Source organism: Hemicordylus capensis, chromosome 2 (assembly GCF_027244095.1).
Source record: "Hemicordylus capensis ecotype Gifberg chromosome 2, rHemCap1.1.pri, whole genome shotgun sequence".
NCBI classification, from domain to species: Eukaryota; Metazoa; Chordata; class Lepidosauria; order Squamata; family Cordylidae; genus Hemicordylus; species Hemicordylus capensis.
The window spans coordinates 12,649,776-12,665,800 of record NC_069658.1 but is presented as its reverse complement, the minus strand read 5'-3'; the positions used below and the strand labels follow the sequence as shown (position 1 = coordinate 12,665,800).

Sequence of the window (16,025 nt, the reverse complement as noted above, 5' to 3'; positions counted from 1 at the left end):
CTGCATCAAGCAGAGAAATTGGAAAAGGTGGTCTACAAGGTCCTTCTCCAGTCTCATGTTTCTATGCATGCAGATTGCTCCGAGTCTAGAAAGGCTACAAAAGCAATATGGAACATCATAAGTACTGAAAAGTTGAACAAATTAAGTGGGTGCCAACTACTGGCACCCCACTGGGGTGCCAGTTGGTCTATGGCCATCCCTGGGTTCTTCAAGACCTATGCTCAGGGTCATAACTGGGTGCAAGTCTGGGCTAGCACCATGGATGTGCTTAGCAAGTGTAGTGAGGCTACAAACTTTAATGGATCTAATCTATAGGTTTATCAACAAAGGCTTTACCTATCAACTTGATCAATGCAGATTGACTTCAAGCTTGAGTTAAGTAATTGGTAGACATCTATTTTATGGGTGGGAATGGAAGCGGTGGTCTTTCCTCCTAAGAAAAAGTAATAGGCATTTGTTCATTTAGTTGTAATCTCCAAAAAAACATCTATGTTAGATTTTGGCAATAAGCTAATATTTTAAAATGTAGTCTGTCTTCAGCTATTTGCCTTCTAACCAGCCAGTTTAAAAGTCCTTAATTGGTTGACAACTCTATGAAGTCATTCACACAATCAAAAATTGTGTTCTCCCCAGGTTTGGGAGCTGTGTGTGCTCCCAATTTCCGGTTGTGTGGAAGCAAGGTAGGAGGAAAACCTGGGTAGAAGTGATTGTGTGGAAGCAAGGTAGGAGAAAAAGCTACCCAGGTTTTCCTCCCGCCTTGCTTCCACACTTCTACCCAGGTTTTCCTCCTGCCTTGCTTCCACACTACTGAAAATTGGGAGTACACACAGCTCCCAAACCTGGGAAGAACACAGTTTTTGATTGTGTGAATGACCTCTATGGATGGTACTGGAATTGTGTAGCATTATCTAGCAGGTGGGACTGTGAGGTCTGCCTGCTTAAATAAAACTTTATTTGTTGACAGTCAAGATCCTTCCTATCCAGGGGAGGTATAGCATAAAGACAGGGTTGGAGGAGCCTATAGAGCTCATCTCTGTGCAAGATTATTGCATTCCTTGTATACTGATTTCACGAATATGCCATGGAGTTGATGGTTTTTGCTTCTTCATTTCCTAACTCTAGTGTTTTTGAATGTTCAGACATTTACTCCTCTTGGTTCATATATCTCCTCCCAATGATTTAGGGGTAGGTTAGAATGCATTTTTATCTCATTTTATCCTCATTGAAGCCTAATGGGATGAGTTAAAGGGAGAGAAGTGTTTTTTTGTGGGAACCATTAGTTGAGTGGGAAGGAGCTTCTCGGGGTGTATATTCAGGATTAGCTAACACAGTATAGATATGTGTATATCTAGACTATAAGCTCCTTGTGGCAGGGACCATTGCTCTTGTGATGGCACCAGGAAAAACAAAATCAAAGAAGAACAGAAAGGGCAAAGGATCTTGAGCTTTGCACCACATGGTAGAATCCTGAAAGAGAAATTACAGTATATTTCACATTAATGCTCCCATCCTGAGCATAAATTGGAATGAGCCCAAGGGGAATCTGCTCTTTATATATATTGATGTTCTTTTTATATATTGATTGAGTGTATTAAAGAAAAGCACTACTCCCTGCATGTGAGAACTGAGAAGTGCCTTGCCTTCAAATAACCCCTGGGGTCCAGCAGTGGGTGGAGAGAGCTGGGGGGGGGGGTTAGGTATAATTACTCTGTAAAGCACCATGTGCATTGATAGTATTATATGCATAATAATTGTTGATATTATTTAATAATAATCTGGTTCAGTTAGACTGTAGAAGGTGTATAGTTCAGTTAGAGGACACATAGATACTTTGAATGAAAAGAAAGGATCCCAGGTTCAAAACCTGGTGCCTTTAGTTCCTTGATCCTTTCATAGTGATGGGGAAAACCATTCTTTAGCTGAGACCCCTGAGACCCTCTGCCTATCAGAATAGGCACTATGGGGCAGTCCGACTCAATAGAAAACAACTTCATAAATTGTTCAACATATGTGTTAGTAGTGGCCAGCTAGGGGGCCCTGGAAAGCTCACAAGCAAGATATCCAAGGAGGTGGCCTTTCTCTTTTTATTAGCTTGCTTTTGCCCCCAGTAACTGGTAAGCAGGGTATACTGCCTCTGAACATGCAGGCTCTAAACTGAGCTGCCTGCGGTACTAACCTATCCTCCATATTACTCTTCAGTATCTTTTAGAGACCAATTATTTCGCATATATACCCAAGAAGTAAGGGCCTCTGAGTTCAGGGGGGCTTGTTCCCAAAAGAAGTAGGCAGAGATTTGCAACTTTAACTTCCTTGATGACCTGTTTTCCATTAGAGCTGCAACGTTTGATAGACTGATCAGTCAGATCAGAGATGGCCATCCTAGCCATTTTTGGACTACAGCGCCCATCATCCCCAGTTGCTATATTGCTACTGGGTGGGGATTATGGGATTTGTAGTCCAACAGCAGCTGGACAGCCTCAGGTTGGCCACCTCTGAGTTACACTAATGGATTAAAATATTTTGGTGGACTAAAATAGTATACCCATTTCATCATTCATCGGTATAGATAGCAAGTCCCATTTTAAGAGGCATTCCCTTCTGTGTGTGAGAGAGAAGGGTATCTCTCCCAAGACAAACAAAATATTTCTTTCCCCTTGAAAACTGCTGTTTCCCATCTGTAGATTTCATTGGCGAATTAACCGATCAGCTAAAAGTCACGAGAGTAAGCATCAGCTAAGATTTCTTCAGTCGTGTAACTCTCAGTGCGTCCTCCTAAGGTCAGGGCTCCAGAGCCGTCTGAATGAGTGTCCATAAATATGGAAGCAGCGGAAGGTAACTTTTCCGGTGTAACCACGAAGGCTTCGCGGGTCGGTGGGACTGAATCTTATGGACTGGAACGGGTTTGCAAGGGTTTGCTGGCTCCCCCACAGCCAAACCGAATATCCCAGGGAATATTCCTCCAATTTGGGTGATCCAGATGGTGTTGGACTACAATTCCCATCATCCACAACCAGGCCGTGGCTGTGGGTGATGGGAGTTGTAGTCCAACAGCATCTGGGTAATCAAACTGGAGGACACCCGGGAGGAACTATCGCTCGGAAATGTAACCACCGCCCCACCGCTAGGCTAGAATGAGGAGCCCCGCCGTTATTTGCCAAGTTCTATTCCAAACCGTTGCCCAAACCTTTTCTGTTGGGTGCAGACAGTTTGTGGCCAGGAAGGACTGATGCTAGGTAAGCCGATATACGTACGATCTTCGGGCGTGTCTGTTTTTCAATTTAATCCATAGCCTGCTTGCCCTGCACTTCTGCCAAGGCGTCCTCCATGGCTGCCCTCCCTGCCCGCCTCAGCACAACTACCCTGTGAGGTAGGCTGGGTTAAGCTGGGCCCTCCCAGCCTTGGGTCCCCGGGTGTGATTGCGCTGCAGATAGTTCTCACTATGCACAGCATTCAAGCCCTGTGGCTGGGGATGATGGGAGTTGTAGTCTGCGGGCTCGAGGTTGACAGCCTGGGCAGACCCAGTTACAAGAAGCTCAAGTGCACGGTTGGGGGCGGAATGAAGGGAAGGGGATGTTCCCATCTCGGAGTGTGGTTTTTCTGACTTGCGTGTTGACAGTGCAAGTCTGTATATCGGAAGGAAATCCCGTGGTGTGCAGTGGGTTTTCTCCCAGGTGAGTGTGCAGCGGATTGAAGCCTTGTAGCCTCAGCCTGTTTGGCCGGCGGGTTTCTTCTAGGCCCTTTAACCAAGGCCCAAGTTCCGCCAACGCTCTGCTTTAACGGATCTTGAACCTGGGACGCTACTACGCGTCAGCTCTGGCACGTGTGTGTTAGTATCGCTCAGCAATTGGGAGAGGGGTCTTCTTAGAAGCACCACCACGCCGCCCTCGGACTGGAATGAGAGAGTCCGGAAATGAAAATACCGGTGGAGGCTGCAATCCCAAACACATTTACTCGGGAGTAAGCCGCCCCAGTGAACTCCATGGGGCTTCCTTCCAGCATTTCTCCTCAACCTACAGTCTTGGAAGCATGCGACTAAGAGCGGGGTACCAGTCCCTGTGGCCTCTTTTATTTTTGTAAACCCCTTGGGGCAGGGACTCGTCTTTCTCATCTGTTTATGCAGTGAAGCCCCAGGGATATCGATAGTGCCGTAAAACGAATAACTATTAGTATAATACCAACACCCCACTTCAAGCACAGACTTGTTTCTCTCATTCCTACTTAGCGTCTGTATCGCGCTTTTTAAAATCCTTACAACACTTAGATAAGAGGAGCCATTTCCATATTGCGTACATGGGGGGTGGGGCTGGAGGAAACGGCTTGCCTAAGGCCTCCTAGAAAGTTCGTGGTGAAATTCGAACCCAGGACTTCTTGGTTCGTAGTAAAGTCTCTTAGTCACTACACCTTCGCTGAATGGGTGGATTTGCTTACTCCTATCTATGCATAGTTGACATTTTTAGGTAGTGCAGAGCTCCATAACCTGGGATGTATATAATACGTAATATAGCGTGTGTACGCCCCTGTCTTATCTCGTCGATATGGCTCAGATGACTGAGAGGGAGGGGGAGGCAGTTGCCAGGGTTCAGTCATGCTGTAACGTGACCAAGACACAGAATGGCGAACCAGCTTGATTTTCAAAGGGTGGGTCATCCGGGGGCAGAAAAAGGGTTAACCGACACCTTCAGGGGAGCCCCTTGGCTTTCTCCCATGTTAATAGCGAGTGATTCTTCTTCACTCTTATGCGAGAAAGTGGTGCACGTGGGAATGCTGTTTGAAGGAAGACAGAGGAGCTGATCCTCAGTTCTCCCTAGCAGAGATCCCACGCCAGTGTGTGTGAATGTGTGTGTGTGGAATTAAATGCACTTGAGGCACAAGACACACACACACACACACAAGCATTCCCGATGTAGGGCAATTTCTCTCGGTACACACCAAAGCACCCACGCAATAAACTGCATATTGCATCCTGTTACTCGCTGTGCCAGCACCGTCTGAGAAGGAAATTTCTCCCTGCTAATAGATCATGTGAGGAGGGGGCGGGGGGCGGCACACTGCTTTAACCAATAAAGCAATTTAAATCAATTAGCTGGAGGAGGAGGAGGAGATCTGAAGTGTAAAATTCATGTCCGCCCGGCTAGAAGCATTGATTAAAATGCCACGGATTCTAAGGCGAACTGGAGAGTCTTGGCTCAGATGGAAACAGCAGGCTCCTCGGTGGCAGAAAAGGGAAAACGCTTGGTGGGAGGGGAAGGCAGGCGTTGGCGAATGCGATGGGAAACCTTCTCTATTGCTGGAGAAGAGAGGCCGAGAGGTAGGAATGCAGGGAGATCCACAACCCACTTAAGCCGGAACTGAACCGGTTTCCTCTTTCTTCTTTGGTCCACTACAAAGGGGAGGCAGGCACACTCCCCGAGCAAGCTTAGCTGTGGGTTTACTTGAAAGTAAGCCCTACTGACATCTATGGGTATTACCCCCAGGTAACTACGCTTCAGAATATGCCATCAGTTCCATCGTGTTTAATCGGACGAAAGCTGCGATCCTGCATTTACTTACCGTAGAGTAAACTCAACTGTTTACTCAGAAGGGTTTACTTCTGAGTAAACATATAGGATTTGACACAGGCGAGCTTTCGTTGCTTTGTTCACTGACTTGAGCATAATCAAGGTGAGAGTTTATGGGGATTAGTTTCGGATTTAATATGGCACCGTCATTTCCCAACCCTTTTAACTTTCAGTTCTCCAGGGTTGGTTCACAGCATAATCCTAAAGAGGTTTAATTAGAAGTGAGTGTGTCCCATCGGGCAGGATCCAGACCAGCCTCGTCGTGACTAGGTCCTATTGAAATGAAAGGGACATAGAAGAAAGGGAGTCGTGGTCAACTTGTCTCATCATTTCAATGGTTCTCGGTCATGACTAACTTAGTCCTGATCCCACATGATGTGTTCAAGGGGATGTGCTCCCGAGAGTTCCCATCCATTGGATCCCAAGAAGAGGTTGGACCACAACTCCCATCATCCTTTGCCACACTGGCCTTTGTGGGGATGGTGGGGATTTAAGTCCCGCACCATCTGGCGACGCAAGGATGGGAACCCCAGCTGATCTAGTACGAATATGAATACCACGGATATTTATATACCGCTTTCCATCAAAAGTTCCCAAAGTGATTTACTTAGATATAAATAAATAAAATGGCACCCTGTCCCCAAAGGACTCACAATATAAAAAAAGAAACATACCAACAGCAGCCCTTGGAGGGGGATGGATAGGGATAGTTACTCTCCCCTTCCCATGATAAAGAAATAAAGAGCAATCTTAGAGTAATTTAGTAAACTGAGTGCTGCCCCTTCAGAGTTGATGCTGTGTGAAGGAAAGAAGTTTGATCTTTCCAATACGGAAAAGCTTCCACCTGAATTAGCAGGGAGACCCGTTTAACCTCTGAGGTCATATCGCATGCATAGGTCATTCTATTCTTCTTTTCTCATTGTTAAAAATGCTTAAATACTGCTTTTCAAATTTCAGCCAAAAAAGTTTTCATATCGCCTTTCCACGTAGCGGGAAATGGAAATATATTTCTGTGACGGATGTTGAGGAATACTGACACAGAATCCTTTAGAATTAAAATTGACAGAGTTTGGATGAATATTTTTCCCAAAATAGATTCTTCTTATTCTCAAAATAGCTCAATATTTTTAAAATTCTGTGTTTATCCCTCTTGCCCTCTTCTTGGGTCCTTCTATTTAAAAGGGGCTTTCATTTTTAGCCTACTTTCATCATGGAAAGTAGTCTTAGATCGTCTGGTTGTCCTAACACGCCTGGACCGATTTGGACCAAATTTGGTACGGTTGTAGTGCCACATAAGGACACCTCAATAGCATATGTTTGATGATGTCATCCACCTCAATTCGATATGGCTGACGCATGAACTTCTGAGGTGGAAGTGAGCGAACCTGTGAGCCAACTAACCAATTTGCACCAAATTTGGTATACATGTTAAGATTATACAGAGAGAACATAAAACCTTGATATCCCTTAAATGAATTCCAGAATCCAGAACGCATTTCAAGATGGTGGCTAGACCAATTTGAATCAAATGTAGTACAGTTATAGTGCCCAATACCGACATTTCAATGGTATGTTCTATAATTTATCATTTTCGCCATCCTCTACCTATGTGCAAGGTGTGTCCTGTCCTTACAGACGAGGCTCTGGCGACCACTGTTTGCTGTACCCGGAATATTGCATCTGGCGTTTAACAGCAAAGAGTGCATTAATCTGAAGATGTTAATTATCAATTAAGATCAGGGGTGTAATGGAGGAGGGATGCGCCGGGATAGACGGAGCACCGGTACTTCTTGGCTTCTCTGGCATGGCCATGATTTGGCAACTACATCACGGATTAACATTATAGAAAAAGGAAAGTTGGTGGATTAGTTTTTACCAGGACTTCTTGTTTATTCAAATTTATTAAAAGGATTTCTTTTTCACTTTTCTGCCCCAACCTGGGTCACTCCAGGCCGGCTCACTCACAAGAGACCACAATGGTCTCCCCAAAACAATGCATATCCAGAGAGAGGGGGTGTTTCTTGTTGTTGCAGACAAAGCCCACAAAGTATTTTATCCTCCAAAGCTGCAGCTAGACTTCCCTGCCCCAGCAGCAGCACGGCTCACATCATCCCAGTTAAGCCAAAGTACTTCCGGATCTGAGCCGATGGACGCCCGCCTCTTGAAACCACGCTTCCTTGGGGGAAAAGGGGTCGTTGCTCCTCGCTCCGCCGTCGAGAATAGTGACTTCCATCGCGCTTGCGTGCAGGAAGGCAGGAGGCCTGTCGTCCCTTGTGCAGCTTCAGTTGAAGGACTCTGGGCTTGACGGGGGGGTTGCCGAAGCCCAGGGGCTCCACAGCCCCCGGGCCCCCACACCCCCCTTATGTTGAACACAGCCACAGCAGCACACACTTCTAGCTGGATCCTGCATGACAGGGGGCCCAGGTTCACTTTTAAAACGAACCTGTCATTCACACCAAAACCTGTATGTGCGTAGGGACACCTGTAGACTCGAGCAACATAATGTCTAAACAGGGCCGGAGTATCACGGGGAAAGCGCCGTGGAGTATCCAAGCATTTCTCCTCAGTCATGGACAATGGCAGGAGGGGAGGGGAGGATAAGCCATCCCTTTCGAGTGACACGATATCCCAGTCTCAGGCAGATCGATGCGGCCCCTTAAATCCTTAGCCCGGACGGAGGAAGGTTCAGCTGGCGTGAACTCCAAACAGTGACTTCATTGGCTTGTGGATCGGAAAAGACTACCGTATTGAAAAGGCTATGATTTAATAATATAAGTATCTTTGAAGTTAGCGCTCTATGGGAGTTTTGCCATTGCCTTTTTAGGAGCATGCACGCTTACTTGCGAGTAAGCCCTGCTGGGCGCAATGCGGCACACTTCGTTCTGCCCACAGGATCGGCCTGTGTGTTTCTCATCGGAGCCTTGCCTACACATACTTCACTTACTCGGAAGCAATCCCAGCAGATTTCAGCGGCGATCGATTCGCTTCCAAGAGAACGTGCTTTCAGTGAAGAGCATTTTAAGTTTGCGCCCACACGTTTACTCGGAAATAAATCCCATTGCAGTTCAATAGGACTTACTCCCAAGAAAAAGCGCAGAGGTTTGCGGCTTTTGTCGAAGGGTGGAGTTAAGACAGTCTGAGTAGGATTTTAAACATTGGATAGGAGGTTTTCAAGCAACAATAATTATACAAGTGCACCTCTCTCACACTCGCTTTCAGAGCCTTCCCCATTTTCCTGATGAAATTACTAATGACTCCCTACACTGCAGACATTTACAGCATTTAAACAAAAACCATCTTAATCACTTTCTTGCCAGATATTTGTAAACCCCGAGTCCAGTCCACTGGGAGATTCTCCTGAAAGGAGGGTGCCCACGGTGGCTCCATCGAAATGAATGGAGGTTACTCTGTATTGACTACAGTAGCAGGATTCACACAATCGAATGCTGTGGCCAGACACGCGTACTTGAGAGTCATGGCCACTGGATTTAGGGATACGTTCGTGTAAGCAGGCATGGGATTGGTCTGCAATGTTCTCATGCAGTCTCTCCAGTGCTCTGCTCCGAATACGGAGTAGCTACCACCACGATAGAAGACGGAAACTTTACCTCGAAGTCACTTCCACTTTGTTCAGCGGGACTTCCTTCAAAGGAAGAATGCGCATGAATATCGCGATAATAATCCTGAAGGCTTGTTATTTATTAGAATTATTTATTTCTTACATCTAGCTAATGAAAACAGGCGACATTGATCAGATTAATTCCCCCTCATTGTTCATCTTCGCTAAATTTCCAATAATATATCCTCATGCATTTTTGTCTGGAGAGGGGGGTCATTTATTTTTTGTAGGTAGGGTCTTTATGCGTGTTGGGAAGGGGAAGGTGTTTCTATATGCTCTTGTCCCCTGAGAAGAGAGGTTCTTCAGGCTGAATTATAGCCTCTCCTGTTAAGATTTCTCTATTATTCCTCTACAGACGTGCATTTTGCTGCCCGTCTCCATGTTAACTCTCTTGTATTCTATTTTAACTGTGAGTGTTGGGTATTAATAGATGTATACGTGGGTAGGAATGTGTACATCTGCATGGACTGTAATTACTGAGGTCAGGAACTGGGGAGAGCCTGGAGAGGAGGGAAACCCAAACTGTATAGCATGTTCCCTCTCCCATAAAAACCAAAAACAAACGTGTAGCCAAAGCGCATCCATCTTTATGCGGGAATACCTGGCCTGGAACCATAGCCAATGCGCTGCAGACAAAAGGAACGTAGGAACGTAGGAAACTGCCATATACTGAGTCAGACCATTGGTCTGTCTAGCTCAGTATTGTCTTCACAGACTGGCAGCGGCTTCTCCAAGGTTGCAGGCAGGAATCTCTCTCAGCCCTACCTTGGAGATGCTGCCAGGGAGGGAACTTGGAACTTTCTGCTCTTCCCAGAGTGGCTCCATCCCGCAAGGGGAATATCTTGCAGTGCTCACACATCAAGTCTCCCATTCAGATGCAACCAGGGCAGACCCTGCTTACCTATGGGGACAAGTCATGCTTGCTACCACAAGACCAGCTCTCCTCTCCTTTCAAAGCTTTCAATCTTAACCCAGGGACCTCAAACTCGGGTTCCCAGGTGTTACTGGTTTACAATCCCCATCATTCCCGGTCACATTGGGGGATGTGGCTGGGGATGGTGGGAGTTGTAGTCCAACAACATCTGGGGACCCATGTTTAACCTCTTGAGCGGGACACGAGCGCGACTGGCACCTAAACACAGCCACATGGGGACAGAAGTCCTGTCCTAGTTATAACTGGGCATACGATAAGATCGCAGGCAGAACTGCTTGGAAAGATATTTGATGAGCGCACTTCCTTGTGAGTAACTGTAGTTTACCCGAGGATAGTTTTTCACATTGTGTGTGTTAAGTAATGGTGTTAGGATCTATCGAAGTATATAGTTGTTAAGGCACCATAATCGTTTGATTAATGTTGCTGAACTCAAAATATACTTCTCAGTAAGTAGCTGACAGCCAGATTAAATTGCTCAGGAGTAGCCCAACTGAAATTAATCAGATAAGCTAGTTATGACTAATGTTGCATTAATTTCAATGTGGCTCCTCGTGAGTAATTTAGACTAGCTGTCAGTCAGTGTGTTCTCTAAGGGGCTTAGACATATTCAGGGAGGACAGGTCTATCAATGGCTACTAGTCTGATGGCTATAGGCAAGATGCCTCTAAATGCCAGTTGCAGGGGAGCAATAGCAAGAGAGAGGGCATGGCCTCACCTCTTGCCTGTGGGCTTCTGAGGGCATCTGGTGGGCCACTGTGGGAAACAGGATGCGGGACTGGATGAGTCTTGGGCCCGATCCAACAGGGCTCTTTTTATATTCAGGAAATAGCACAGTCTGATCTCCTGGAGGTTTATTCGTAAACAAATGGTGTTAAGGTTGCTGTCCTAGATGCTGCTTACTTGGGAGCAACCCCCACTGAACACAGTGGGACTTACTTCCAAGTAAACATCCCCAGGATTGTGCGGAAAGTTCAGTGGGACTTTCCCCCAAGTGTGCCTAGGAATGCAACCTTGGAAGTCCCAAGCTCAATGGAACTTGACTTCCAGTGGGGTCTGCCTAGGAAAAAAGTCGAAGAACTTGGGCGTCCGTTCCCAAATTGCTTATCAGTAAACAAACACGCGTGGAATCGAGCTGTGCAGCTGTTGTGCTTCCGCCTAGCCAGGTTGTGTGTCTGTGCGCCAAATATGTTTTATATTTTTGTCGTCTCTCTCTCTCTCTCTCTCTCAACGGAGCGCAAGGTATTACAGACAGACTCTCTGCTCTGTGATGGCAACGGTACAGTTACAAGAATGCAATATTGTGTTCAGCTGAGTAAATGGAGAAGGGATCGTTTCGCTAGTAGCAAAGTCATAACAATAGAGCAAGGGCGGGGGAACGGCTCTCCTAGGTAGTCATTCTAGCAGATTAGGGCATCACGAGAATAGCACCTGAAGAGCGGCTGCATTTTTCTTTTTAATGGACTCCTGCATTGTAAATGGCTAGCCGCTTCTATCATTCATAAATCTTCAAAAGCAAAATACAGTGCATTGCGAGCTCCCAAATTAGGCGAATAGTGGGGGTGGGGGGTCGTGCCGGCCCTCCTTGCCACCTGCATGCTGTGCAGTGCAGGAACAGATCACACCCCCACCCACGCACGCGCGCGCGCGTCTCGACTTGAAAGTCAACCCTATTGATTCCAGTGGAACGCACTTCCGAGGACGGAGGTCTCCAAAAGCCCCAGACGCCTTGGCTGAGCTCGGAGGAGCCGGAGGTGACCTCGACCCTGCTCACTGGATGGCTTTTACGCGGAGGATTCTGATTCAATTCGAATTCCGCTCTGTTCATCCGGAGCAACTCCGGCTCAAGCGCTTCGAGGACCGCAGCTGAAGCCGCCCCCCGGCAGCCCCCCCCCCCAGCCCGTTAGGTTTCCCTTCCTTCGTGGCGGAGTGTTCGGGTGACGTCACCGTACCCCTCGGATGTCCTCTCTTCGGTCCGCTGGAGAGTTCAGAGAAAAGAGACTCAGCCGAGCGCAGCCAGACAGCCTCCTCCGGGCCAGGGCGGGCGCGGCCACAGAGAAGCTTGAGCCGGCGCCGCCTGACGCTTGACAAGCTCTTCAGCCAGAGACCAGCGTTGAAGCTAAAGCCAAGTCCGTGTTTTCAGCCAGGCAAGAGAGAATCCACCGGGAGAGTTCTGGATGGATGGGAAGCGGTAGGACCCGATGCGCGCGCTCTGCCTGGCGGGTGCTCCGCAAGATGCACGCGTGAGGAGCAGCAGCAGGATTGAGGAGGTAAAGCGGGTGCCTTGGTGGGTCCGGCCGTCCTTCTGGATTTGCAGATGCCAGAGCGCTTGTGCCTGGGAATCGCCCCCCACCCCGCTTGCCACGAGCAGAAACAAATCAGGAAAGGGGAAAACAACCCCAGCGGATCAAACAATTAGGCTATAGCCACTAGCTAAATGGAACCTCCAAGTTAAGGGGCAGTCTACCTTTGAGCTTCGGCGGGAAACCACAGGGGAGGACCGTCACCCTCGCGCCCTGCTGCTGGTGGGCTTTCCGGAGGCCTGATCCAAGACAGCTTATAGCCTTAAACGTTGGTTTTGCTAGCGTCTCTCAAGACTTAAGAAAAATCCTTTCCCCCCCTCCCCTTCCCCTTCCCCAAAAATCCTTGATGGCTTTATGGCTGAGAAAGGGGAGGGTGACAAGAGATCCTGGGTGGTGGGGAGTCTGAGTGGGCGGATCTCTCCATTTCCAAGGCTTCTGTGACACTTCCAGTCCGATCCTGTGTACGTTTACTCCGGAGTAAGGCCAGCTGTGTTAGTTCGAACTTCCTCCCCAGGGAAGCCTGTATAGGATTGTGTCCTTAAAAATGCCCCTGGAGATATGCAGCCTAATCCTGTACACGTGTACTCAGAGTAAGTCCCTTGCATTTCAGTGGGGATGAATCCCGGACAAGGGTGGTGTGTGGTGTGTGTGTGAGAGTCAGAGAGAGAGAAACTGGTGTGAAAGCACTTAGGAGAATTTCTGAGTTGTCCCGAGGACACTTCTAATTGTTGGGGGTGGGGGGAGCTAAACCGCAGTAGGTAGAGCCCATCGGATTTAGTCCGACAGGCATTCAAGCCGGATTTAGCCCAATTGTAACCGATGGGGTCCATCTCAGCCCCTTTTCTCGGAAGTGCCTCTCTCTCTCTCTTCCCCCCTCCCGGCGTCCTTCCTTGCCCTGCCCCCAAACTGTTTTAGGCTCAGTCCCCTCTAGTTCGGCGTTATGGGTCGAGGCTGAAAGTCGGCAGTGCTAACAGTCTGCCCCTGAAGCGTCGTGTATATTTCATTATATTTTATTTTATTTATTCTTATTTTAATAATACCACCACGGTGATCATGTCATGTTGGCTGCTAAACTGCAATCGCCCCATCCCGCCGGTCTTCTCTTTCACTTCTTTCCCTCCCGGGTAAGCGTAAGCGGACTGAAATGTTGTCATTCAGAGCACATCTGGAGTAGCTTCAAAATCCGGTTCGAGATTCAAGACGGGAAAGGAAAGGGGGGGAGCTTGGGGGGGCACTCTGTAGGTGCGGGAGGAAAGCGGGAGGAGGCGGCCCAGGTGGGCCCTCTCGGGGGAAAACATACACACACACACACACCCCAAAATCCCACCTCTTTGGGGCCTTGGAGTGGCGGGCGGTGCTTAATCCGAAGGTTCTTTGGAACTGGAAGGATGGATTGCAAAGGACCACGATGTTCAGTACACATATACGCCTCCTGACATATAAGCAAGTTAGGAGCATAGGAAGCTGCCGGCGACTGAGTCAGAGTCAGGCCATTTTGTTCGATCTAGCGCAGTCTCGTCTACTCTGATCGGCAGCACCGCTCCCAGGGCTTCAGGAATTTTCCTCACTCTTACCTGCAAATGCCAGGAATTGAAGCGAGGGCCTTCTGTATGCGAAGAAGGTGCTCTACAACTGGGCCACGGGGCTGCAGCCACCCCATTCCACCCCTAAATTGACACCCACCACGGCCAAGCTACTCCGGTGTGAGAACCCCTGCCGGGGTAGTTGTTGGTCCCCGGGTGGGCTGCCTGCCTCCTCAGGAGGAAGGAATCCTTGTTGGCCTCAGTGGGACCGTTCCGGAGAAAATGCCTGCCGGAAAGGGGTGGCACCGCGAAGCGATTATACGTCGCGAATTTTAAAACGAGGACGACGAACTTCTCGCCAGACTGGCGATCCACAAAACTGTTATTCCGGAGACGCTGACGGCACTGTCTCATAATACTATCCATCTGGAAGAGCCGCCTCTTGACTCCGAAATACTGAGGTTGGGTGATAATCGTGCCCCATTGAAAGTGGGCCTCCTCAGTGCAAAAAATTTAGCCTAGCTTTTCGCGGATCGGGCCTTCAGATGCCACAGGAACCCCCACGCCCCACCTGATCGCATTTACTTGGGAATGGGCTCCCTTGACGTCATAGGGAACGTGGTCCGCAGAGGTGCCCGTGCGAGGAGCAGAAATTCGCTTTGACTCCGGCTTGCCTCTTTGGTTTCCTCTCTCTCTCGTTCGTCTCTAGGTTCTCCCCCAATCCTACCTTGTTCGTCAGCGGCTATTTAGTAACGGGGGAGGAGGTCTGCAATGTTCTAGATACAATGGTGGTATTTCCATGCGGTGGAAATTTCATCTCTAAAAAGACCAAGGGGTGGTCAGAAGGGGCTGGGGGATACAGCACGAATTAGATAGCCGGAGGGAGCTTGATGTAGACATGATAATGATAATTATAGTTAGAGAATTCGAGACAGTGTTGAACCAGTGTAAAACATCTCTGGCGAACTCCTGAATTCCCGCATCAAAGCGGGTTGATTCCTGCTTCACACCTGAGCTACCCGAATCTATTGTTTTCATTGTCTTTGCTGGATTACAACAAAAGTCACAGGACCTTCTAAACTAAAACATTGATTGGTTGATATTAATGTTCACGATGCAGTTGGCAAACTTTCACGTTGCACAGGACTCTTGGGTGCTCAACTTTTTTAGTTTAACAAGCGATTTTAAAAATCAAGACCACCGTAAGTTTGGATCTATACTATAGCAATAGGACGCTTACACAGACGCCTTTTTAATTTGAATATTATTCTTCCAGAAGAATAAACTTGTTCTTGGGAGCTTTGTATGGCTAGCAGTTTCTGAGTCGGACCATATACTGAGTCGGACCATAGGTCTATCTAGCTCAGTATTGTCTTCACAGACTGGCAGCGGCTTCGCCAAGGTTTCAGGAGAGAATCATTCTCAGCCCTATCTTGGAAATGCTGCCAGGGAGGGAACTTGGAACCTTCTGTTCTTCCTAGAGCGGCTCCACACACACACACACACCCAGAGGGGGAATATCTTGATAACTTGCTGTTGAATCTGACCATCTCCCAAATGCCTCTGTGTGTGTGTGTGTGTATAATATGCTATAGGAATGCTTAAATGAATTGGGATTAGTTCAGACGTGCATATGATAATTTGATTTCTCTGTACTTGGGTTTGGCTCGCCCAGGTATGCACATCACTTGAACGCCAAGGTGATGATAGTTCTATTCAGACATGTTAAACCTACATTCAAATGTCTGTACACTCATATATATCCTTGTGTGAATGATTGTACCTGAGTTCTTTTTAAATGTGAACCTGGGTATAGGTAGGAAGTTTACTGCTGTACATACATTCATCATAACAAATGAATTAAACCTGTGTGCAGATCTGTAGCTATGTACACTATACACAGATTGTGCCTGTTCCAACATAACGTTGATTTGAAAGGTAAAGCCCAGACCTTAAATGCAGTGCTTTTGACAGTTGAGCTGGCTGTGCTGTCATCAGGGGTTTCCTAATGATGTGTCGAGAAATCGAGAGAGGTAGGTCCATGTGTGAGCCAAGCCTCAAAAACTTTAATTTGTCATTGAACATACGAAC

At 47.7% G+C, this 16,025-nt stretch overlaps 1 protein-coding gene across 4 annotated transcripts in view; it reads left to right on the top strand.

Moving 5' to 3' along the window:
* The first annotated feature begins 3,057 nt into the window (after positions 1-3,057).
* Positions 3,058-16,025, top strand: part of SKOR2 (SKI family transcriptional corepressor 2) — a 78,910-nt gene continuing 65,942 nt past the window's right edge. For 2 of the 4 annotated variants that reach the window (XR_008314801.1, XM_053289069.1), the window contains exon 1: positions 3,171-3,233. Coding sequence is in view for 2 of the 4 variants with exons in the window: in XM_053289069.1 (XP_053145044.1) it covers positions 3,227-3,233 (7 nt within the window). In the remaining 2 variants the exon portion in view is untranslated. Of the gene's footprint in view, positions 3,234-12,268; positions 12,379-16,025 lie in introns of those variants that run through there. The other 2 variants (XM_053289070.1, XM_053289071.1) reach the window with 2 other exon arrangements.